Here is a 26,934-nt window from a genome sequence, read left to right on the forward strand (position 1 = left end):
CAGCACCGCTGGGTATGCGCTCTCTTCTCCTGGAGTCTAGGTGATGGATAGACACTCACCTGCACCGCTGGGTATGCGCTCTCTGCTCTCGGAGTCTAGGTGATGGATAGACACTCACCTGCACCGCTGGGTATGCGCTCTCTGCTCTCGGAGTCTAGGTGATGGATAGACACTCACCTGCACCGCTGGGTATGCGCTCTCTGCTCTCGGAGTCTAGGTGACGGATAGACACTCACCAGCACCGCTGGGTATGCGCTCTCTTCTCTCGGAGTCTAGGTGATGGATAGACACTCACCTGCACCGCTGGGATTGCGCTCTTTTCTCTCGGAGTCTAGGTGACGGATAGACACTCACCTGCACCGCTGGGTATGCGCTCTCTTCTCTCGGAGTCTAGGTGATGGATAGACACTCACCTGCACCGCTGGGTATGCGCTCTCTGCTCTCGGAGTCTAGGTGATGGATAGACACTCACCTGCACCGCGGGGTATGCGCTCTCTTCTCTCGGAGTCTAGGTGACGGATAGACACTCACCTGCACCGCTGGGTATGCGCTCTCTTCTCTCGGAGTCTAGGTGACGGATAGACACTCACCTGCACCGCTGGGTATGCGCTCTCTTCTCTCGGAGTCTAGGTGATGGATAGACACTCACCTGCACCGCTGGGTATGCGCTCTCTGCTCTCGGAGTCTAGGTGAAGGATAGACACTCACCTGCACCGCTGGGTATGCGCTCTCTTCTCTCGGAGTCTAGGTGATGGATAGACACTCACCTGCACCGCTGGGTATGCGCTCTCTTCTTTAGGAGTCTAGGTGATGGATAGACACTCACCTGTACCGCTGGGTATGCGCTCTTCTCTCGGAGTCTAGGTGACGGATAGACACTCACCTGCACCGCTGGGTATGCGCTCTCTTCTCTCGGAGTCTAGGTGACGGATAGACACTCACCTGCACCGCTGGGTATGCGCTCTCTTCTCTCGGAGTCTAGGTGATGGATAGACACTCACCTGCACCACTGGGTATGCGCTCTCTTCTCTCGGAGTCTAGGTGATGGATAGACACTCACCTGCACCGCTGGGTATGCGCTCTCTTCTCTCGGAGTCTAGGTGACGGATAGACACTCACCTGCACCGCTGGGTATGCGCTCTCTTCTCTCGGAGTCTAGGTGATGGATAGACACTCACCTGCACCGCTGGGTATGCGCTCTCTTCTCTCGGAGTCTAGGTGATGGATAGACACTCACCTGCACCGCTGGGTATGCGCTCTCTTCTCTCGGAGTCTAGGTGACGGATAGACACTCACCTGCACCGCTGGGTATGCGCTCTCTGCTCTCGGAGTCTAGGTGATGGATAGACACTCACCTGCACAGCAGGGTATGCGCTCTCTTCTCTCGGAGTCTAGGTGACGGATAGACACTCACCTGCACCGCTGGGTATGCGCTCTCTTCTCTCGGAGTCTAGGTGATGGATAGACACTCACCTGCACCACTGGGTATGCGCTCTCTTCTTTAGGAGTCTAGGTGATGGATAGACACTCACCTGTACCGCTGGGTATGCGCTCTCTGCTCTCGGAGTCTAGGTGATGGATAGACACTCACCTGCACCGCTGGGTATGCGCTCTCTTCTCTCGGAGTCTAGGTGATGGATAGACACTCACCTGCACCGCTGGGTATGCGCTCTCTTCTCTCGGAGTCTAGGTGATGGATAGACACTCACCTGCACCGCTGGGTATGGGCTCTCTTCTCTCGGAGTCTAGGTGACGGATAGACACTCACCTGCACCGCTGGGTATGCGCTCTTCTCTCGGAGTCTAGGTGAAGGATAGACACTCACCTGCACCGCTGGGTATGCGCTCTCTTCTCTCGGAGTCTAGGTGATGGATAGACACTCACCTGTACCGCTGGGTATGCGCTCTCTTCTCTCGGAGTCTAGGTGACAGATAGACACTCACCTGCACCGCTGGGTATGCGCTCTCCTCTCGGAGTCTAGGTGATGGATAGACACTCACCTGCACCGCTGGGTATGCGCTCTCTGCTCTCGGAGTCTAGGTGACGGATAGACACTCACCTGCACCGCTGGGTATGCGCTCTCTTCTCTCGGAGTCTAGGTGACGGATAGACACTCACCTGCACCGCTGGGTATGCGCTCTCTTCTCTCGGAGTCTAGGTGATGGATAGACACTCACCTGCACCGCTGGGTATGCGCTCTCTTCTCTCGGAGTCTAGGTGATGGATAGACACTCACCTGCACCGCTGGGTATGCGCTCTCTTCTCTCGGAGTCTAGGTGATGGATAGACACTCACCTGCACCGCTGGGTATGCGCTCTCTTCTCTCGGAGTCTAGGTGATGGATAGACACTCACCTGCACCGCTGGGTATGCGTTCTCTTCTCTCGGAGTCTAGGTGATGGATAGACACTCACCTGCACCGCTGGGTATGCGCTCTCTTCTCTCGGAGTCTAGGTGACGGATAGACACTCACCTGCACCGCTGGGTATGCGCTCTCTTCTCTCGGAGTCTAGGTGATGGATAGACACTCACCTGCACCGCTGGGTATGCGCTCTCTGCTCTCGGAGTCTAGGTGAAGGATAGACACTCACCTGCACCGCTGGGTATGCGCTCTCTTCTCTCGGAGTCTAGGTGATGGATAGACACTCACCTGCACCGCTGGGTATGCGCTCTCTGCTCTCGGAGTCTAGGTGATGGATAGACACTCACCTGCACCGCTGGGTATGCGTTCTCTTCTCTCGGAGTCTAGGTGACGGATAGACACTCACCTGCACCGCTGGGTATGCGCTCTCTTCTCCCGGAGTCTAGGTGATGGATAGACACTCACCTGCACCGCTGGGTATGCGCTCTTTGCTCTCGGAGTCTAGGTGATGGATAGACACTCACCTGCACCGCTGGGTATGCGCTCTTCTCTCGGAGTCTAGGTGACGGATAGACACTCACCTGCACCGCTGGGTATGCGCTCTCTTCTCTCGGAGTCTAGGTGACGGATAGACACTCACCTGCACCGCTGGGTATGCGCTCTTCTCTCGGAGTCTAGGTGATGGATAGACACTCACCTGCACCGCTGGGTATGCGCTCTCTTCTCTCGGAGTCTAGGTGATGGATAGACACTCACCTGCACCGCTGGGTATGCGCTCTCTTCTCTCGGAGTCTAGGTGACGGATAGACACTCACCTGCACCGCTGGGTATGCGCTCTCTGCTCTCGGAGTCTAGGTGATGGATAGACACTCACCTGCACAGCAGGGTATGCGCTCTCTTCTCTCGGAGTCTAGGTGATGGATAGACACTCACCTGCACCGCTGGGTAGGCGCTCTCTTCTCTCGGAGTCTAGGTGACGGATAGACACTCACCTGCACTGCTGGGTATGCGCTCTCTGCTCTCGGAGTCTAGGTGATGGATAGACACTCACCTGTACCGCTGGGTATGCGCTCTCTGCTCTCGGAGTCTATGTGATGGATAGGCACTCACCTGCACCGCTGGGTATGCGCTCTCTTCTCTCGGAGTCTAGGTGATGGATAGACACTCACCTGCACCGCTGGGTATGCGCTCTCTTCTCTCGGAGTCTAGGTGATGGATAGACACTCACCTGCACCGCTGGGTATGCGCTCTCTTCTCTCAGAGTCTAGGTGATGGATAGAGTACGAGTCATCCTCCGTTTTAATTTTCGGGGAACCAATTGATGCAATATCTGCAAACCCAGCAATAAAAAAGGAAGTACAGCACAAATGAATGGTTGGGAGAAACAGGTTCTTTGTTCTTCAAGTTGTTAAACATAATTATTAACAAAGAATAATAATCAGTGATGCAAGATCCATTAACAGGAAATGTTTATCTTCCACCCCAACAATTATTTATTTTATACTGGACGTATTTTTTGTTGAGCTGTGCAAGCACATATTTTTCAATCATTTTGGTGAGGAGCGGGAGGTTAGTGATAGGTCTGCAATTGTTCGGGTCGGCGTCCAGCTTTTTGAGAAGGGGGGTGCCTTGGCAGAGTTTGAGGGAGGAGTTTGTGATTTTGGTCCATTCAGGAGAGATGGTGCGGCTGAGATTTTTTGCAAGTGTCGCAGGGGTGGGGTCAGAGATGTGTGATGCCGGGTTCATGCTGAGGTTGATGGACTGTGAGGATGTTGGTTCAATAGGTAGCTCTAGCTGAGAAGTGGGAGAATGCCATGTGTCATGTGCCAATCAATTAATCCAATCAGGGGTTTGTAAAGCATGACTACTCACCCGTGAGGGTCTCAATGTACTGGTGGGGGGAGGGCTGGTCCTCCTGGGTCTGGAGTATCATTTGAAGAGCCAGGTCTTAAGGTCCTTCTTGAATTAGGTCAGCGACGCAGATTGGAGGTGGAGGGGCAGGGTGTTCCAGGTCTTGGCAGCAAGGAAGAAGAAGGAACTTCCTCCAGTTCTGGTCTTGTCGATCCTGGGGACGGAGGCTAGGGCGCGATAGGCAGATGGGAGATATCTGGCGGGTACGAGGAATGCTAGGCGGTGGTCCAGGTATGCTAGTCCTATGTTGTGGAGAGCTTTGTAGGCATGTGTGAGAAGCTTGAAGGTGATTCTCTTGTTGACTGGGAGCCAGTGGAGTTGTCGGAGTTGTTATGTGATGTGGCTGCGGCAGGAGATGTCAAGAACCAGTCTGGCGGCTGCGTTTTGAACATACTGTAGTTTCTTGAATTGTTTCGAGGAGAATCCTGGCGTAAAGTGTGTTGCCGTAGTCGAATTTGCTGGTGATGAGTGCGTGGGTGACGGTCTTACTGGAATCTATGGGGATCCAACTGAATGTCCTTCGAAGCAGCTAGAGTGTATAGAAGCAGGGTGAGGAAACTGAGTTGATTTGGCGGTTCATTGAGAGCAATGAGTTCAGTATGATGCCAAGCTTGAGTGCATGGTCCGTAAGGGGTGGGTGGGGGTCCCAGATCAGCTGGCCACCAGGAGTCATCCCAGTCTCAAGTGGTGGGACCCAGGTTGAGCACTTCAGTCTTGTCCGAGTTGAGCTTGAGGCAGCTGTCTTTCATCCAGGTGGCGAGAGTCTTCATTCTGCTCTGGAAGTTGGATCTGGCGGTTGTGGGTCCGTTGGTGAGGATCAGCTGCTTGTCATCAGAGTAGGAGACAATGTTGAGTCTGTGGCTTCTGATGATGTCTGCAAGGAGGACCATGTAGACGTTGAAGAGGATGGAGCTCACGGAGGAACTCTGGGGCACTCTGCAGCTGATCTGTGTAGATTCTGAAAGGAATGGGGGTAGTCTGACTCGCTGTATCCGGCCGTATGCTGGCAATTTTGAGTCTCATAATTATGGTGCAGTGGGACACTGTGTTGTAAGCGGCCAAGAGGACCAGTAGGATGACAGCTGCACTCTAGTCTCAGTCGAGGAGGGAGCGGATGTCATCGGTGGCAGCGATGAGTGCGGGCTCCGTGCTGTGGTTGCTTTGGATGCCGGATTGGGAGGAGTCCAGGAAGTGGGATGTGTAGGGGAAGAATGATTCTGATAATCAAACTGTATCGTTCGGTTGTCTGGCAATAGAGGGGGCTGAAGGGGGTGGAGTTAGTGCAAGCAGGATTTAGAGTAGACAGATTATTGGGTGGAGGTGAGGGTGCATGGATTAGTTCTCTAGTAGAGGGTGAGGGGACTTGGCTCTCCAATGTGGGGGGGTGGAGGTGCAACCAGATGGCATGGCGGCACAGAGCTAAGGGAAGTGGCGATCAAAGAGGGTTAGGTTTTGTTTAGAGGCATGGACTAGGATGTTCCAGTTTTTGTAGATGGTCATGGACATTTCTCGGTTGACATTCTGGGAAGGGGATACAGTGAGCTTAGTTCCATAAAGGACATTCATAGTATAGAAGATGAAGTCAGTTTTAAGGCCTCCGTGTGCAGGACTGAAGAAGATGCCAGTTATTAGTGTCTATTTAATTTATTTGTGCTTGACATTTTTTGCAGCAGTTTTGCAGAGGTTTCATGGGAACCTAATACGGTATGAGTTGGGGCCATACCTTTCCATGGTGGAGTTGCGGTGTAACATTGGTGTACAGTCCTATTGCACAGACGGCTATTTAGGGCCCTTCTCGGGGGAGGGGATCTGCCAAGATAATTCCCTGTTGCAGCGGAGGGTCATACCATGGATTAGGTGGAATGCCTGTTGTCTTTACTGGGGAAAGGGGGGCAGGGTCAGAGATGCGTGGAGAGGGGAAGTCGTTCAGGATTTGGTGGGGGGTTACCCGTGCAGTAACTGGTGCCTAGATTGCCCAGTAGCACCTGTGTGCTCATTTTCTTTAGTTCATTAATGGTCGAGGTGTCAATGGGTAGTGGCTGAGGTAAGGTTTGTATCATATCATATCCTATCATGTCATATCAAAAGGATTTGTAGAGTATGGCTTATCATCCCGGGCAGTATCCAGGCGGTAAGTATGAGCCGTTTAATCGAACAGCCAGGTCTTCAGTGGCATATAGGATGAGTTGGGGGTCGTCTGTGTATGAGATGACTTTGAATCTGTGGCTGCGGACGATGTTGGCTGGCGGAGTCATGTAGAAGTTGAAGAAAGTGGGGCTGAGTGAGGAGTCCTGGGGGACGCCGCAGATGGCGTCCTTGACTTTGGAGGTGTAGGGTGGTAGACAAATTCTTTGTGAGCGTCCTGTGTAAAAATGAGGTGATTAGCTTGAGTACGTTGCCTCTGATGCTGATGTGGTGAAGTCTGTTGACCGGGATGTGGTGGGACACGGTGTCAGAGGCCGCAGAGAGGTCGAGAAGGATAAGGGCAGTGGATTCTCCACAGTCGATGATGGTTCTGATGCAGTCTGTTGAGGCTATGAGGGCCATTTCTGTGCTGTGGGTGGTAAAGAAGCTGGATTGGGAGGTGTCTAGTAGGTTGTTTCTCTCCAGGTTATCTGTGAGCTGGTGGTTTATGGCTTTTTCAAGGGCGTTCACATGGAACAGGAGGAGTGAGATGAGGGGGGTAAATCTTGAGGTCGTTGGGGTCTGCGGTGAGTTTCTTTAGGAGGGGTCTCACTTCTGTGAGTGTCTATGTTTCTGGGAAGGTGGCGGTGTTGATGGCCGCTTTGAGGATGTAAGTGAGCGGAGGGCAGATGTCCTTCCATCCTAAGATGAAGGTGTGGTGTGGGCAGGAGTCTGTCGGAGTGCCTGAGTGTAAGGAAGTCATGATGGTCGCGGTGGTCTCAGTGTTGAGGGGGTTCCAGTCGGTGAGGTGGTTGTGTGGGATGTCGGCAGGAGTCGTGTGGAATGATCTCCATTGATTGAGCGTTGAAATTGCTGTAGATGTCTGCTATCTAGTTGTGGAAGTGGTTCAACAGGGCGTTGCAGAGGTCCTGTGTGGGGTTGTGTTTTTGATGGCTGCTGGGGCAGAGAGCTCTGTATATGATGTTGGATAGTTCCTTTGAGTGGCTGCTGCTGGTTTCGATGCGAGTGGCCAGGGTATCTTTTTTGGCTTCTATGAGGGAGCGGTGATATCTTCTGAGGGCGAACTTTAGTGCGGTGTGGTGTGTGGGGTCTCTGCTGGAGTGCCCTCGTCGCTCTATTCATTTGCATTCTCAGATGGCGCATTTGTTGGACCTCTTGGTGTTGGGTGGTTTGATGGGGAGATGCTGTCTGCGCTTGTTTGTAGGCCAGTTTGCCGGGGAGGACTAAGCAGTTCTAGCGTTAATAACATGGGTACGACATCAGGGTAAACCTGTACAGCATACATTGGACAGGCAGGGACACTACTGCTGATATGAAGTATAGTAGGTAAAGATCACAACGTGGCCAAAAGACAACATCAACATGAAATCACAGTGTATGCAGAAAGACAATATCGGTGGGCAAAGTCAGCTTGTATGCACAGAAACACAATAAATGCTTAGGGTAATGATGCAGTCGTACAATGCCAGGGACTAACATTGATAAGTTCAAGCAACGAACCAATAATGGCATAAGGCGGACAAGAGCCTAGTTCATATATAAGCATGTGCCATCATCAAAACAGTGTGGTAGTATAGTAAAACTTGTAGGCCTAAGAAACACTGTGTAACACATAGGATAATGATACAGTCGCACACTACAAGCAGTAGATGTGGACAGGTTCAAGCACCGAACCAATAATATTGTAAGGTAGACAAAACCAGGATTAGATTGAAGTATGATTAAACATCAGGCCAGTATTGGCATATGGTAAACAGAATATCTTGATGTTGTGAGTGACAGTATGTGCATGGAAATATAGTAAGCGCGCCCGGTAGCAGTGTAGGTCCACAGTACCAAGTTTTGACCTAGCTGTGTTCCGGCATCGAAATCTACGCTTTTGTCATAGGTGCTTTCAGCTGAAGATTAGCCACAAACAGGAGCTGGTGGTTGGTAGAAAACCTCTTGAGAGCGCTGCCCAATGTCATTCAGCTGCATTGGGATCCCAAACAGAAAACAGAGCCTGGTATTTGGTGGAGATCCCACCGACGTAGCCCAAAGAGCATTTCAATTGAAGAGGTAACGCAAAGAGTAGGCTGAGGCTGGAGACAGGTGGAAAACACACTGATGAAGTAGCCTTAGCTAGATGCCTGTTGCGTGAGGTAGCCCAAGCCTTCCTACTATGAAGAAGCTCAAAAACAAAAGGGAGAAATCTGACATGAAATCTTATTTTAGGGCCGCTGTGCAGGGGGAGAAGGGCAGCTCCAGCAGCTCCACCCTGTGCCCCAAGTTCTGGTGGAGTCAAGTCAAGTCAAGTCAAATAATTTATATAGCGCGCTACATACCCATAGGGTCTCAAGGCGCTTGAGAGAGGGTGGGAGGGGAAATTACATGTCGAATATCCAGGTTTTAAGTTGCTTTCTGAATGCTAGGTGGTTCTGAGTGAGGCGAAGGTGAATGGGAAGTGAGTTCCAGGTTTTAGCCGCCAGGCAGGAGAAGGATCTTCCTCCCATGGTGGTTTTGTTGATGCGAGGGACAGCGGCAAGGGCTAGGTTGGAAGAGCGTAGCTGGCGGGGGGGTGTAGAAGGAAAGTCGTGTGTTGAGGCATTCGGGTCCAAGTTCGTAAAGTGCTTTGTGTGCGTGGGTTAGGAGGCGGAATGTTATCCTCTTATTGACGGGAAGCCAGTGGAGGTTTTTCAGGTGGCCAGAAATGTGGTCTTTACGCGGGATGTCTAGTATGAGTCTGGCTGATGCGTTCTGGATGCGTTGGAGTTTTTTCTGAAGTTTGGCGGTGGTACCGGCGTATAGGGTGTTTCCGTAGTCCAGGCGGCTTGTAACCAGAGCATGGGTGACCGTTTTTCTAGTTTCGGTGGGGTTCCAGCAAAATGTTTTTTTGAGCATGCGGAGAATGTTAAAGCAGGATGTTGAAACGGCGTTGACTTGTCTGGTCATCGAGAGTGAGGAGTCCAGGATGACACCCAGGTTCCGTGCGTGGTCCGTCGGGATGGGTGCTTTTCCTAGGGCCTCTGGCCACCAAGAGTCGTCCCAGGCGGAGGGAGAGGTACCTAGGATAAGGACTTCTGTTTTGTCTGAATTCAGTTTCAGACGGCTGTGCTTCATCCACTCGGCGACTTCTTTCATTCCTTCATGTAGGTTGGTTTTGGCGGTGAGAGGGTCTTTGGTGAGTGAGAGGATCAGTTGAGTGTCATCGGCGTAGGAGATGATGTTGAGGTTGTGTTGGCGTGCGATGGTCGCGAGGGGGCTCATATATACGTTGAAGAGGGTGGGGCTGAGTGAAGATCCTTGTGGCACGCCGCAAATGACTTCAGTGGCCTCTGACTTGAACAGTGGGAGGCGGACTCTCTGAGTTCTTCCGGTAAGGAACGAGGTGATCCAGTCGAGTGATTTTCCTTGGATTCCGATGTTTCTGATGCGTTGTAACAGGGTGCTATGACAGACTGTGTCGAAGGCAGCAGAGAGGTCGAGGAGGATGAGGGCGACTGTGTCTCCATTGTCCAGTAGAGTTCGAATGTCGTCTGTTGCTGCGATGAGTGCGGTCTCAGTGCTGTGTTTGGCTCGGAAGCCGGACTGTGAAGAGTCGAGGGATCTGTTCGTTTCAAGGAAGGCGGCGAGCTGGTTGTTGACAATCCTTAGGCTGAGGCAGGTATTACAGGCTTGAGAGGCCAGCTGTGTTAGCAGCTGACCTGACCTGACCTGACTCAGAGGAAATAGCAAACCAAGAGGTGGTTCACTGTAGTGCTCGGACCATTACGCTCACCCTTCCACCCCAGAGTTGGGAGGGTCTGGAATCACACCCTCCTCCCGCCAAGCTTTCCATAACCTTCACGCTCCCTTTTATCAGATATCCACCAAGGGCTCCCGGGCTGCAGGGGGTGCAGAGAGAAGCAGCCCACTCAGCTTAACCTTTACGATGCAGTGGTGGCGGATGGCTACCCAGCAGATGGCTTCACAGGATCGCCGCAGTCGAGGCAAGATCACTCAGGAGGTGGCCCGCACAAGATTGCTGCAGTCGAAGCAAGGGCACATGTTCGCCCGACCCGCCCAGCAGCACACAGTGCAGCAGCGTCCAGAGGGCCGGGAGCCGCACACTTCCCCGGAGCCCCACACCACGGGACTCCCCATCGGCATGAGGCATGCCCAGAAGCAGACCGCGCTGAGGTGCGCAATGCAGCACAAGATGTGGATGTGGAGATGTGGAGAAGTGTGGCTCAGGGGTTAGAGGCGGCAGACCCAGAAGCCGAGATCGGTCCTGGACCAGGGTTCAAATCCCCGCCTCGGCGGGTCTTGGGCTAAAAAATTCCACGGACTCGATAATTCTCGCTCCGGTGCCTACTCGACTCACAGGTTCACACTCTGCGACTCTGGGCAATAGCTTGCTTATTCTCCACAACGGCCCCTCGCGGCGGGATGCCTGGCTTTCACCTTGTGGATACCCTGCCGGGGTTATCTCACAGGGGAATACCAGGACGGGTTCCCTAAGCAAGCGCTTAGATACCGGGTCGGTGATTTGCGCTATATAAATACATGTACATTTACATTTACATGTGGCACCGATGTCCCCACTGAACCACCTAGGTGCTACCCAGTGCGAGGCAGGGGTTGCTCGTGAGGGAAAAAACACTTACAACGCAACTTTTACAATGCACTACCTTTACAACGAAACTTTTACAACGCAACATCCATTACAACGCAACCATTACAACGCATGTCACAACAACGCATGCCACTACAACGCATGTCATTACAACGCAGTCATTACAACGCATAGCATTACATAGAATACCTACACTATCCAACACTTACCCTACTGTTGCACCCCCTGGAGTTGGAATAGTAATTTTTACCCCTACACTATCCAACACTTACCCTACTGCTGCATCCCCTGGAGTTAGAATAGTATTTTTTTTACCCCTACACTATCCAATACTTACCATACATGCAATGTAATGGTATGCGTTGTAATGGTATGCGTTGTAAATGTAGTATGCGTTGTAGTGGAATGCGTTGTAAAGGTAGTTTCAAATAATTCGTTGTAATGGCATGCGTTGTAATGGAATGCGTTGTAATGGATGTTGCGGTGTAAAAAATGCGTTGTAAAGGTATGAGTTGTAAAAGTATGCGTTGTAACGGCATACATCCTGCTGGTGAGGTAGGCTGAGCAGGTGGAGTGGGTTGCATGTCCTGGTAAGCTTTGCAGCTTCTTTTTTGGTCCTCGATCCGGCTGGGGGCGCTAGATTCCGATGGCAGTGGCCCCTATGTTTATTCCCCGTTCTCTTGAGTGGGGGGCGATGGCTGGGCTTTCGATAGGATTTGCGCCAATGGCGATCCCTAGCCCTGGGAGCATCTAGACGGAGCTCCCTACCAGTTGGCCACCTTGGAGCACAAAAAAACGTGTCGACCCATACCAATAATGAGAGAGTCCGTTGGTTTCTCACAACGCATCCATCACTGCTTTTAATCCTTGTCTACGGTTGCCATTATTAAAATAGAACACACTGTTGAGTAATTCAAAAGAAAATTTTAATTCACCTCTTTTTCTCATTTGAGATAATCAAACCACCCCCTCCCCCCCTAAAAAAAACCCACTCCAATGTAAAAAGCTGACAAAGGCACACTCTTGATGCGCTAGATATCCCGAATGATGACGCAAGCCACCAACCAGGCTGGTGGGTAAGGTGTCTTTAAAAAAAAAAACAACACATGCTCTTTCACACCCAGATTGAGGAGCATCTCAAAAGAATTAATAAGGAACTTGGTAGATGTTGCCTACTAACCTATTGGCTTTAGGTTAGTTTGTGCGCTAGTAGAGATTGCACTGCATTCCAACAGTTGTAAAAGGCAATTCAACGTAATGCTGGACTGAGGAGCAGATAATGGCTTATCAAGGCCCCAAATAATAGGTGCATGCCAGCAATACATATATTAAAAGGCCTGGATGCAGAGGATGCTGTTGTTATCATCCTGAACATGGAGCCTTTTGTTTCTATGGCAGTCATGAGCTTCAGTGTCAGACAGTAGGTTATCAGGCGGTTTAGTCTCCCTTTCTGACACCTTGACTTATTCTAAGTAGATTGTTCAGTCCAGAAGCAATCCAGTTATCATAATCTGTTAAATGCCCTGAGCAGCTCACTGGATCCCTTACTTGGTTCACCCATCTTAAATGTCATCCTAATATTACACTTCTCCTCTCCACGTCAGCGGAGTGTCTCCGCAGCGCACCTGATCTCCGTGAGTGGCAACAGGCTCATCCTTCTCAAGAGTCAACACATCCAACCTTTTACTAAGGATCTTGAGTTATACTCATGGTGCACGGGGCCAGGCTCTCAAGAGACCAGCCCCAAACGATCACTTTCAACAGAGGTGCAGTCAATCACAACATCTGTAAGAGATGACGGGCCTCTTCGGACGTCATCAATTCCCTGGGATTTGAAAATTTGTATGTGATAGTTCATTACGTGAAGTACTGCAGTATGAGCAGAGTTGCAATGTCGCTTTCAGGAGATAAAAATTAACAATCCATTTGACTCCATATCTCATTATAGATTACGACTACCTATTAAGTCATTAGCAGCTATCTTGGTATTAAAATTACCCCTAGTTGAACAGCATCTAAAAGACTCCATCGCGTGCACGTCTTTGTTTTATTGACCGATGACCCGTCTCCCTCATACACTAGAGTCTGCTGAGTGAAGGTTTATTTATAAGTGTTCCTTCAGGTACAGTCTGAGCGAGAGGCTACAGGCCTCGTGCTCCTTCTCTCAGCTCTGCAGGGCCTGTGAGATAGACCTTTCTCTTCAGTGGGCCAAGGAGGATCTGGTAGGACCTTCACCTTAGCACGCATCCACTCTGCAGGTGACACGCTTCTCTCACCTGTGCCGGGACTGCCGCCTTGCTCCTTCACAGATGTAACTTGCGTATCCTCCATGAACTCTTTTCCCATGAATAACATATCAGAATCAGCAGTCACGTGACCTGTCAAAGTAAGACAACAGCCGCGCTTTACACTTGTGTGTGTAAGATCACATGGAATAATTTGAGGCTCTAAATCCTTTAACTCATCTGCACAAAATAATTTATCATTATTCTTATTTTAAATTGATTATATTACACAGATATGTGTCCACTAGATAAGTTAATGATATATTCCCAATAAATACTTTGTACGTGAAAACAAACATATGGGTTGGTTTCGCCTTTAGCCGTTTTGCTGCTAAGAATATTCTCCCTTGTGGTAAGTCCTTTCATTTATGTTTCTGGAACTTCACACTTAAGCCTTCCAAGCATTCCCCCCTCAATAAGGGACATCAACAAATGGTTTGGATTGCAAGATCCCTAACTTCCCAGCATTCAGGTACAGCCAAAGTTATAAAAAATAATACCACAGTATGTTAACTTCTCCAAGGGATGGTCCATTTTCCCTTTTTATGTGCTTTCCACCTACTTGCAATTTACGGTGGAGAAAGATCTGAAGGCCATGGGTGAACCCGGAAAGCTATACATTTCTGAAAACTAGACATTATAAATTCAGCAACAGGTATTTTTTTTAATTAAAATAAAAAATAATGGAAAAAATAGAAATAGCTCACGTTTCCACCTGTAATTGTATACCTCAATTGCAAATTTACAAAAGCAATACATGGTTACGTCTGTTAGACCCTTCTCATTGTAGGTTTATGTAACGTTTGTTGGTTGTCCCTTTGTCCCCACCCTGTTTTTCTGTGAACCTTAGACAGACTTCCTTTTGTCTCTATGGTTGTCTCTTCCCTTATCCTCACTCTCTCTCTTCCCCTACCCCCCACTACTTTCTCTTGCCTTTCTCTCCTCCCCTAATTGTATTGCTGATTGTTTGATTTAATGTTTACTTGTTGGTCTTCTTCTAGTATATTGTTGAACCACATTGTTGCACTTCCTGTCGTCTCTCCTATCGTCTCCTACCACATCCTCCCTCTATTTATGTCTCTCCCTCCCTCCTCTCTCAATGTTTTGAGACTGAACTATTTTGTCTGATGCCCGATGGAGCTACTTGGTTTAGCTAAAGGGGAGCTGGGCCGTGGATTCCCTCCTTGGTCGTCACCTACCCAGTCGGTCTTTAGGCAGACTTCTTTTCGTCTCTCCTTATTGTCTCTTCCCTAGCTCCTATCCTCTTTCCCCTTGCCTGCTACTCTGCCTACCCCCTGTCCTTTGTGCCCTTTGACTAAGCACTCCTTCTCCCCTTGTTAGGGAAAGACCCAATATTTATACACTGGAGTCTCAGCGAACCCGCTGAGAGAGTCCACTGCGCCAAGGGAGCCACTCACACTTGAGGTATGGTATGGCACCCCTTGCCAAAGCACTCCATCTCCCTTTTTTGGGGAAGGATCCAGTATGTAGGCCTTGGAGTCTCGAAGACCTCTCTGAGAGAGTCCACTGCATAAAGGGAGCCTCTCGCAATAGAGATAGGGAAGGGATACCACTTCCCCTGGGATCACAGCTTACTGGACTTTGGACGTTGCCTTGACTCGTCTACCGGTTTGTGTCTTCGTCACCCTTCCCCTCTTCTCCCCATGCTGTGTCTCTCACCCTCCCCTCCCCTTCTCTTTCCCACCTTCATTATCTGTCTACTTCCCCGACTCCAACCCCCCCTGAATCTCTCACCTTGCCTTCTTTTCCCCTTACGTATTTGTGCCTATTGTTTATCTCGACCTTACAAGTAACTATGTTGCCATGCTCTAAGAACTGTGTAACCTATGTAACCTGTAACTATGATCTGATGCTCATGTAAAGCGCTGTGATACCTCCGGGTCTAGCCAGCGCTATATACAACTTTTTAAAATAAAAAATAAAAAATAAATAAAAAATAATTATATTTCACTGTGTACCCACCATGCTTCAATTCATACTGGGAAATTAATGGATGAAAAATGAGTGACCTCTCATTTTTTAAATGTGTCCTAGATACTAATTCTAGGGATGGTGGTTACTCGGAGAAGCCTGAGCTTAGGTTACCCACACCATCATGTGATTCAGAGGGTAATTTGCAAAACGTGATCTTTCTTGCACACTCACTCACATTTGGAAGCCAATAATGGAGAGACATTGAATTCATAATAACAATTGTTGCACTGTTCTGTGTGCCACACTTCTCCTGATAAACAAGGTACCTCACTTGTGAGGCATGGCTTGCGAACACGAATGATACACAAATGTCCCCAAAAAACAAAGCGGAGACATCAACATTTTTGGTGATGAAGGTAGATGTGTTATTTGGGCCCAGTCTCGGCCACCACCAAGGAAAATGTAAAGATTCATGCGTCCAATGTGAGTTAAATAGTAGATTATTAAAGAGGCAAAGCATTGTAGAGTGTCGTCAGTGCCTCATACAGAAGATCCCTTTAACCGCTCCGCAATCCAGATCCACTACCCTTCCAAATACACACAAGGGGCACGTGCCACTTACAAACACAACACATCTTCCTCCTTTAAAACCTGGCAAAATATACCAAAATAAATAAATAAACCAATAAGTTCTAACCCTAAAACAATAAATACAAAATACACATAACAATTATAAATATAATGTGTTCCTTGAGCAGGGAGCAGAATACAATATAATGCCAGCAACTGCATGGCAGTCCTCTCCGTTAAATCATAACTAAATCCTTAACTTGTTCTGGTTGCATACTGTCTCTTACCCACTTATTAGTGTGGGAAGATTGTGCAGGAACCATATCAGGGTTCTCCATACCGTTGCATGCAGGAGTGTCCCCTGGTTCACCCATCTCCACAACATTCTCATCACTCCCCTCCCTACAACAACGCTCACGATTTACACTGTTGTCATCGCACTCAAGACCTACATTTTGCCCTCATCATTCCACAGCCAACCATTCCTTATTTCCATATCACCTTCTCTTCCTTCCACACAAGAGTTTTGTTACATTTGGATAATTTACTGCAATGCAAAGTCTTAACCATCACTTAATGGAGCAGAAATAGAAACAAATGCGATCACCTGAAGGGGACTGTCTTATTTTTCTTTGACCTTTCTAAACTTTCACACCCATTTCAACTTGCACCCAATCACCTGACTCCAACACCACATTCTTAACACCATGTTCCTGACCAAAGTACTCTTTAAGCACCTCTTAGGCTCTCCTCAGGCTACTCATGATCACAGAGGAAGACCACTCTTCATGTCGATCTCCAGACAACCAAGGAGCATTGTCCTTCATAAATGGTTCTCGACTCGTTGACACTCGACACAGGCTGCACTCTATCAGGGGTGATTCTGTAAAACCAAATCAACTTGTCCAACCCTTATTCCCAGCACTTACCATTCTGAACGGCAATTTGTATACTGTCCATAATGACCCTATTGAAGCGCTCCACTGACCCATTGCTAGCAGGATGATAGAGGGGACAAGAATTGCTCCAACAACTCTGACACAAACTGTGATCCAATATCAGTCAACGATGTCTTAGGTATTACCTCTCTGAGGAACACCCCTTTAAAAAAATACAATTGCACGAGAATCAACCATGGTAAACACATATGTTTCTGGCCACTTGGAAAACAAATCCAAAAGGGCTATAAAGTATTTTGGAAATCCAGTACAATCAAGACCCATCCCTAGAATATCAATGGCTTTCCAAAGACCCTAGCGAATACTCGTAACTCCTAGGAGTGGTTTAAATGTGATGTGGGACTTGTCCACATTAGCACAGGACATACAATTCCTTACATATCTTTCCACATTAACACCAGGTCACCAAAAGTACATTTTAACTCGTATCTTAGGTTTGATCATTCCCAAAGGCCCTTCATGTATGATGGCCAAACCTTTGGACCTCAAGGATATAAGAGCTATTATCCTATCTCCTCGCAGCAAGCACCCCTTGTTATCAACTGACAACTCATTCCGTACTTCCCAAAATCTTTTGGAACTGTTATCCAGAAAGTTCATACTTGGCCAAACCATCTAGACAGCAATCTTTAATTGTACATAAAATTCTATCCTCCTCGTAAAACAACATTTCCAATCATCCACAGAAATGGCACAGTCTTCATCACCTCAGAAAAGCCTACGCTATAGAACTCCCATTCTCCCCCTATATGTTCTTCCATGATCAAGGGAGACCTGATTAGAAAATCTGCCACGTTGTTTTGTACGCCAGGGAAGTACTCAACATTATAATTACAATCCAAGAGCCTCTGAGACATTCGGACTACATATGGCGGTGCTTTTAACTCCTCAGTAGTCGTTAAGATTTTAGTCAAGGGCTTGTGGCCCGTGCGTAATGTAAACACAGAGCACCAAATATATTGCCTAAACTTTCCTAAAGCCCACACACAAGCCACCATCTTTCTACGACTGAAAACTTTTCCTCAGATGGAGACAAGGAATGTGAAGTAAGCAACAGTATGGGTTCATTTCCCTTCTTGTCAATTTGGGGAAGCAATGAACTGAGCCCCTTTCCATGGGCATCTGTGGTGACAACAGAACGAGCCAACAACATTCTGACAACCCCAGAAAGGATCTGACTTCATCCTCTGAGGCTGAAGCAGGTGCATTCTCGATGGACCCAAGATTTATTTTTTATGCGTGATTCCATTTCACTCACTTCATGCCCACGGTATGTCACAGATTTCACAGCAAATGCACTCTGCTGTCACCCCATTATGTTTCAACACCATTTGCAGCTTATCATCATGTTCCCATCACCAATAGATCATCCTGAAAATATACAACTCCAGTGGTGTCTTTAAAAATGTGATGCATCAACAGCTGGAATACAGCAGCAGCAACAGAACCTAGGCCAAAACGCATTCTTATGAAGCGATAACCAAAAGGGGTGATAAAAGCTGTATCATTTTTGCTATCTGGGTGCAAACTTACCTGAGGTGAGGTCGATGGAGTCAACCACTCAGTCAACGCCAGAGGTTCAATTATTCCATGGTCAACAAGTCTGTTTCATTCATACTGACCTCACCTCTCACTCTAGCAGGTGCGACAGATCTGTCTGGCATCTTCCTTCAAGGGGATCTTGTGAGTGAACCCCTGCAATTCTCGAACATTTCCTGTGAAAACCTCAGGGACTCTTGTGCAAAGGATGACACGCCCTCGCCTTCATCATCGATCAATAACACCTCTTCTACACTGTTGAGATTCAGCGGGATCCCCACGGTTTTTTGGTCTACCCAACTTATAACTGAGGCTCCCTTCACTGCCACATATAGTTTTCCCATGCCTCTATCATTCCTCAACTCAATCATAAAGAGGTCCTGTATCTTACCAAAGGAATACTTTCTCCAGTAACATTTTCTAGGCAAACATCAGGTAGTAAAAGTTCCCCACCTAAACAATGAAGACATTTGTGATCTCAAACCGAGTTGTTGACAATGGCAGGGGTATGGAATTGTTTCAAAAATCTACTTGTTGAAGGACAAAATGGCACAAAAATCTACTTGCCCTGCCAATAAATCTACTTGCCTTACCTCTTCGCTGAATCAATAAGATGGACAGACAAAAGTCTAAATTGGGTTTCAGACAGTGCTTGTAAACATTCCAGCACTTGAAACATTGAAGCTGCCATTTGGGAGAACAGCGTCACCAAAGATGCTGCATAAGGAATCAAAAAACTAAACATTAATACAGTGTACTCAGTACTGGTGAATCAGTATTATATAGTTACAGGATAACATTTTTGCATAAGGTATTTGCAAAGAATGCAAAAGGAGGTAACACATCAGCATGAACCAAGCTGGTATCCGCAAAACATTTGCGATCCGAGCAATAATCAGGACTGAATATGAATGTGATCTGTGATTACCTCTAGAATAGAGTGTCCTGCTCAGGAAAGCTTGGCTTTTCTAGCGGTCGAGGGAAGAGTAAGAGACAATTCCATTTTCCATTAGGGATAGGTCTGTAGATTTCAGCCCCCTTAGATCGAAGCACCCTCTCTGAAAGAGTGTACGGTTTTCATTTGGTGAAATCAAACTCTGTGACATTGTGATGCATAACGGCAAGACTGAAAACCCATGCAGCTCATTTGGGGTGGGGGACACACTTAGACCTATGCTGTAGAAATCTTACTAACATTACACAGGAAGTGCTAGAAGAATTATTCAAGAAATGAAGTGCCCTTTGAGGCATGTGGAACAATCACTAAGCCTGAATCCTTACTGCACCAGAGGCGTCTATCTAAGCATCTCAAAGAAAGAGTCTGCAGCAGCCGAGAGGAAGACCCATCATGAGAGTCGACAGCGATACTGGTTGCCCGGTCAGTAATATCTTCAACAAGCCCAAGACTCAATTTGTGTTACACAGGAAACATAAAACAGTGCCGGAACTCTGGAAGGAGAACACACACTGACAGTCCAGGGGGTGTTAAGTCAAGGCCAAGGGTGAATTACCCTGTCTCAGCTTGCTAAATGGAACTGATACAAGGAATGTTCATGTACTGAATGTTACACAATCTAAAATACCATGTCAGTCGATGATATTGAGGCCAGGGAAGTGCTATTGCTAATCTAACGTATAATATTAGTTTCCAGAGATTCTCAATGCATCAAGGTACGAACTTCAGGAATTTGTGTCTGTGAAAGTGAGTTACTACATGTATGCTGTGCCAGTGATTGACACTAGTAATTGAAACCTGAATGTTATCGCTCTATTTAATGGAATAGTTCTAGATAATTGTGTATAAGATTGAGGAGGACTAGTTATTAAATAATTATGGGGAAGAGCATTCCAACGCCCACAAGGTCAACTACTAGGCAAAACCCCCCTGTGCTAACCCCCACTGCCAAACCCACAGCCATTGATAAAAAGCTACAACAGGCAATAGGGGCTGCCGACAGTGAAACAGCACACACCGAGAGACGCCTCTCTATAACACCAACGATTCCAAGAACCCACAGCCATTGATATAAAGCTACAACAGGCAATAGGAGCTGTCGACAGTGAAATAGCATGCACTGAGAGACGCCTCTCTATAACACCAACGATTCCAAGAACCCCACAAACTTTGTAGCCAGGAGCACTCCCTTCTTTCCAAACACCTGATCTCCTGACCACTCCAGACTCACTCCCTAAACAAGAAAGTGTAGTTCTCGAAAATTCTAGTAAACTTATGACGGGAGGGGGCTAAAAAGAAAGGAGCACCGCGGAAACAAAAAGATCATAAGGGAGGGAAACATGTGAACCATAACCCTGAGGTGGTGATAAATCATCGACCAGTGGGACATGTAGCTGGTAAAAATAGCTCAGAATTAAGGGAGCCACCAATAAGGGCAACATTCATGGTAAAAGAGTTTAAAACCTACTTTGAACACCTCATAAAGTTAGAATTTGCAACAAGACGGATTGAAAACTTGACCTCATCGGTAGATTCTTGGGGGAGTAGAATTAATACAAATCACTGGATCCGTTAATTCTTTGGCCCAGACTACTGTCCCCCAACAAAATTAAGTGACTCCACCTGCCCTAACTGTGCTACCTGTCCCTGAAAGGCAAAAACCACAGCACAAGCAAAAGCCTTAGAACTATCCCCCTAACCCAACAAATCCAGGCCCCAGCCACTCCCTCATATGGGGTGAACCAAGCTGCAGACAATGCTTATGGCTCTAGGGACATGGCAACCATACCTGGCCCATTAGTGGAACGCCTTTTACCTAGTAATCGTAAAGGAGATAATAGGACTATACACCAATCGAACCTAAGGGAAAAAAATCCACTTTGCCATGTATAGATTTGCCCCCAGCTTCTTCTCCCTATGTGGTCATACCAGCTGGAGTCCCACAGCTGGAGTCCCACAGCTGGAGTCCCACAGCTGGAGTCCCACAGCTGGAGTCCCACAGCTGGAGATAGGTCGTGCAGAGTCGTATCCTGATTTAAAAAACAAAACTATCTTTTGTTTAATTAAACATAGACCTCTCCCCCACCGAATCCACAGTGAAATTTTATTTGCACGCAGGGTTAGCTGGTTGGGACAGAGGCAGAAAGAAATCCCGGGTGACAGTGTTTTGATCAACTTGAGGGACAGCAGGGTGGTCCAACACATTCTCGAATGGAGACCGCCCAGGGAGACAAGTGGTATTCACACACTCCACCGAGGCTATTTTTATCCTCCTAGCTCTTTGATAGAGAGTATGGAAAGTGTGTACAAAAAGAGGGAAATGAGACCACAGACTAAGAATCTACTAAACCCATGTTGGGGTCCTGAAACCGTCTCGCCGTTTAACATCCCTGTCAGCAATAGTTTTAGCCCCCTAGACCTGGTTGATTGACTAAACCCTTATGCTAATCACCAGGAACCTATGAATAACCAGCTAGTTAAGCCCCAAAATTGTGAAAGCCTGGTGCTCCCAGAACAACCTCTTAAGAAAAAACGATGAGGCTACATTTGTAGTCAGAATCCGTGGAGCTCCTGCTAAAACACCAGGGGATTACCACCGTCCCACACAAGGACGGGGCCCTACGCACATGAAGACTGGGACAGTCGAAGAACCACAAAACACTAAGAATTTATCCTGAAACATAGCAGGTCTCTCCTCTAAATGGGATCTTCTGGATTGGGGAGACTATGTAGATACCCATGAGCTATGTCTGTTCCAGGAAACATAGTCAACAATAGCATTGTATAGAGTAGGATACGTTGCTTAGTGCGCGCCAGCTGTTCAGGGGCCCAGGGGGAGACCCTCAGGGCAGGTATACAGTTGAGTTGTACAATCAAGATGGTAGACACCTCCTCCCCGAATACCTTGTGCATTCTCCTTTCCTTTGATAACTCTCTAAAGAGGACTATTATTAATTTTTATTCTCACCCAGTCAGGCAGGGACAAACCTCACAGACTGAGTGCTTGGCTTCCTTCCTTCCCACTCTACCCGAGTCTGTACACGTAATTATTGGAGGGGACGTTAATTGTCACTTCAAACCCCTTAACGGTATAACTACGACCATTACTAGCGAGGAAGACTCGGTCTGGGAAATACCAGAATGTAATAGCTACCCAATAAGGGGGTGGTCCCCCCTTGTCCTTCAATTTAACTCTTTTACATTCAGTCATCTGCTTAGGGCGTGTAATGGCCGCTTTCCCTCGGACAGTCCGGGGAACCCTACTTTTAATAAACAGGGACAGGCATCCATAATTGACTATATCCTGGTAGAGGTTGAGTTATGGCATAGAATTCTGGACTTTGCGGTCCAGCCTCGATGTGAGAGTGATCACAACCCATTGCTCCCAGCCCAAGGTTGACCAGGGAATGGTATCACATTCTGTCCCAAATTTAATTGCAACTGAAGGAGGCAGGAGAGTACAATGGCGAACATTTGCACAATCACAAGAAAAAATGTCCTCCCTCTACCAACAAATTATACAGTTTCTAGAAAACGCATTTGATGTCTCAGAAAATAGCCGAGGCCACGAATCATTGCTAGCGTTAGGTAAGAATTGCCAGGATTTGTTTTCAAACTTGGTGGAGTTTTTCTACAATGGGAAAAATAATAATAAGTCTGACCCTAAACCGAAACATCGTTGGTACAACAAAGCATGTAAGATGCAAAATGTGCTTTGTTATCAGGGATTAAGGATAAGGACAACCTATGAATCAAAGAAACTAGGGCACTCTATGAAAAAACCCTAGCTGAAGCCAAAGCATAGTGGGAGACTGAGAAATGGGAAGCTATTAAGAAAGCTTTAGACAATAGAGATATGGGAGGCTTTTGGAACCTAGTAAAAACTGGTAAATCCGAAGGCAACTCAGCGATCGAACCAAATCTGGGGGAAGAAGCTTGGAGATCCCATTTTTAACTTTTATATTCAAGGCCTTTAGATGGAGACGAAGTTGCAAGGGTATCTGTTATTGAGCCAATTCCCCTAAACACTTCTCCACCTCTCTGCACATTGGCAGAGGTTCTTCTGGCACTGGCAAAATTGCTACTAAATAAGGCACGGGTTGGACAGAATTCCTGGTGATCTGTTTAGGAATGAACAAACAGTATGGGCACCCTACCTACGGGTCTTATTTAACGCCATTATTCAAGGTATGGCACCCCCACCAACTTGGGCTGGCGCAGAAATCATTCCTATTTACAAAAAAGGCTCCCCTCTGAACCCGGAAAATTATCGGCCAATAAGCCTCATTGATGTCGCCCAAAAGATAGTTGCCCGGGTTCTTCTAGGCCGATTGCAATCATGGATGGATGAGGAGGACATCCTAACTCCTTTACCAGCTGGTTTTAGGTCAAAAACTTCGACCATCGAGCAGATTTTCAGATTGCAATTGATTCACTGGAAATCTGTAATCTTGGAGGGTGGCAGTCTTTACCTAACCTTCGTGGATCTCAAACCCGCATTTGATATGGTGAACCGCGATCAGCTATGGGGTCTACTCCTTGATATGGGAGTACCTGTACACCTTTGCGACCAGCTGAAGCGCCTACACGATGGTACTTATGCGAGGATAAGACATGGTAAGAAAGGGGAATTGACAGCTCCCTCCCTGCAGAGAAAGGGGTGAGACAGGAAAGTGTCCTAGCGCCGACTCGGTTCTCCCTCTTTCTAAATGATCTAATTGAAACTCTCTTGGCAGTGAAGGACATAGATTCACCAAGGTTAGCGAACCACAAAATACCAGCTTTAATGTTTGCGGACAATACGCTGCTCCTGCCCAAATCCCCTATGGGTATGCAGCGGGTATTGGAAGAGTTCACCCAATTTTGTAGGAAGAGGGATTTGGAGATAAAGATCCAGAAAACCAAATATATGGTATTCCATGCCAACACTAGAAACTGCCCTCCCCCCAAATGGAAGGTAGGCCTTTAGAGAGGGTGTCCATTTTTGATTATCTGGGCCTCACACTGAATGACAAGATGGATTGGGGGACCCAAATAAAGAAAGCCAATCTTAAATTAACTCAGTTTATAGGGGGCATTTTAAAAGTACATAAAAATGGCACCCAAAAGGTGGTGGGCCCTCCAGCTAAAATGTATAAGACCCAAACAAGGGGAGCTTCAACCCATGGAGCCGAACTTTGGGGGCATTGTTCATCCAACAATATGTTATCTGTAACAGAGAACACTTTCATCAGGAAGCTGATGGGTCTTCCCAAAAGCACTCCCCTCACCACATTAAGGATGGATCTGGGCATTGGCCCCATTACCGACTCAATTGCCTCTCGCCCACTTCTATTCTGGCTACGCCTATGGAGTACGCCCGGGTTAGAAACATATAGGGAGGAATTGAAGGATGTTGTGTCCATACTGGGAGCTGGGAATTTACCTTGGTTGTCCTTTTTTTGGAGTACATGTTACCCGATGGGAAGGGCAAATGTGTGGCTAACACCAGAAGAGACCTGCTCCTCTGTCTCTAAAAAATCCCTAACCCTTGCCTTTAAAGAATTCAAATGTGCCCACCTGTCCCAGAGTATGAATTCTTACTGTCTGACCTCCAGGTTCCTGGATGTCAAGCGGCAGTACAAGTTGGAGATGGCCCTTGATAGTATCCAAACCTTCATGGCAAAGAAATTGTATTTACAATTTAGACACAGGTCGCTTCCACTTCGTGCATTCACAAATAAATAGAAGGGAGCCATCAAACTAGATTGTCCTGGGTGCACTCAGGCAGAAGAAACAGAACTCCATGTCACTCTTCAGTCCTGCTTAGAGAAGGTCTAGGTCTAAGTGGGTCATCCAACTATTTAGAAACCTGGGGCTTAGAAACTACTTCAAGGTTTTAAGGCTTCTGAAATATGAGACACACCTATTATTCGTAGTCGCAATCTCGACATTGCACTGTGGTGCCTACGCAGAGGCATTATAAAGGGTAAAGAGCCGGGTAACATTTCATAGTGTCTTCTTCTTAACTGCCAGTGATTTGTATCTGCAGATATCTTTAAGTAGGGAAATCGTTTTGATATTGCTGTTTTTTCTGTTAATCAATTTTAATGTTTTTCTTTTAAATGATTTTTTTACAGAAAATGTCTTATTTATATTCCAATTGTTTTAGATGCTCCTTATACCACTTCTTATAGGATAATCTAGCAACAGCTGATGCACAGGATGGTTAACCAAGGGTTGGAGTAGTAGTGGGGAGAGAAAATATGTTATAAAACTGTAGCACATTGCTTAAGGCTTTGTGGTTTTAGCACTACCATTTTAATAGCCAATTGTCGGTCATATGAAATTTGTAATTTATGTATTGTTATAATCCTGCACTTTTATGGCTGCATAGCCGAAATAAAGTTTTTTGACTGACTGACTGAAACCTGTTTGTTTTCGAAAATTCTCAGCTGGAGAATAGAGACTGAGATAGCAAACTGTGGGGCCCTTTTGAGGGGGCATAGGGGCAGACGGGTCAGTGACATAATGGGCCTCATTTTGATGTAGGGCAGACCACCGCAAACAGGCCGCCGGTGGTGCTCTGCCCAATATCCAGGCCATTGATCCGACCGCTGGATTACAATGCTGGCGGTCTGAGTGATGATGTGAGGGGGAAAGACCACCGCCTCCGACAGGCTGAAGGAACTCATCAGGGTGCCGGTGGTACTCCTATCCCTACTATGAGGGCGGTGCCTGCGCAGGCACCCTTTCCGGCTGCCTTTTCACGGCGGTCCCTCCGCCATGGGAATGCAGCTGGAGGGGGACTTTGGGGGCCACAAGTGCATATATATATGCGCTCGTGGCCCCCAAAGCGCGTATATATATATATATATATTCACTAAACAAACCATAGGTTTTAGACCTTATATAGTTAGGAATTAACATATAAAAAACCATTGAAATTCCTCCTATATAGTTAGCTGGACATTTTATTGATATAAAACCAATGAAATTCGACATATAGTTAGGTGCACTAACTATATATTTCGCGCATCCGCAATCCAATGCTGATGATGTCACATATTACATCATTACTTCCTACCCGAGTGGGTGTGGCTGCAAGGCATTCTGGAAGTAGAAGTCCTTAGTATTACCCCAGTGGGTCCTCGGTTAACTGCTGCCAGTATTGAAATTAAAATCCCAAAAGACAATGCCCCTGCTGTTCACTGCAATAAAGATATTTGGCGCACCTTGATCCTGTCTTGCGGCTCATTCCACAACAGGCAGCATTCTTTTATGGATAATTGGCGGCCCAGCCTGGGTCGCGGAAGGAGCCCTGATGCCGTTGGCATTCCCGTGATGACGCCTAAAACGCCATCGCTAAGGAGACAGGAGCCGTTTTTTGCAGTAAGAAGATGCTCATGCGGGGACTCGATGTCTTCCACCACAACCCACTTGGGATTTTAATTTCAATACTGGCAGCAGTTAACCGAGGACCCACTGGGGTAATACTAAGGACTTCTACTTCCAGAATGCCTTGCAGCCACACCCACTCGAGTAGGAAGTAACATAAATGAAGGACTATGCCTCCGTTTAATGCTGTTCCGGTGCCTTTGATGAAGTGACCAGATCACGAAACGCGCCGGCAACTCCGGATTTCATTTGCAGTGCTGAAAGACAATGCCCCTGCTGTTCACTGCAATAAAGATATTTGGC

The 26,934-nt window shown here is 47.4% G+C and overlaps 1 protein-coding gene across 1 annotated transcript in view; it reads right to left on the reverse strand.

The window, feature by feature from the left end:
• Nucleotides 1-26,934, reverse strand: part of LOC147663866 (uncharacterized) — a 74,408-nt gene that overhangs the window by 32,136 nt on the left and 15,338 nt on the right. The window contains exons 4-5 of the mRNA XM_086950141.1: nt 13,288-13,389; nt 3,597-3,691 (exon numbers count right to left, since the gene is read on the reverse strand). Coding sequence (XP_086806267.1) covers nt 3,597-3,691; nt 13,288-13,389 — 197 coding nt within the window. The remainder of the gene's footprint in view (nt 1-3,596; nt 3,692-13,287; nt 13,390-26,934) is intronic.

This window comes from Lissotriton vulgaris, unplaced genomic scaffold (genome assembly GCF_964263255.1).
Source record: "Lissotriton vulgaris unplaced genomic scaffold, aLisVul1.2 SCAFFOLD_2673, whole genome shotgun sequence".
Classification (NCBI taxonomy): domain Eukaryota; kingdom Metazoa; phylum Chordata; class Amphibia; order Caudata; family Salamandridae; genus Lissotriton; species Lissotriton vulgaris.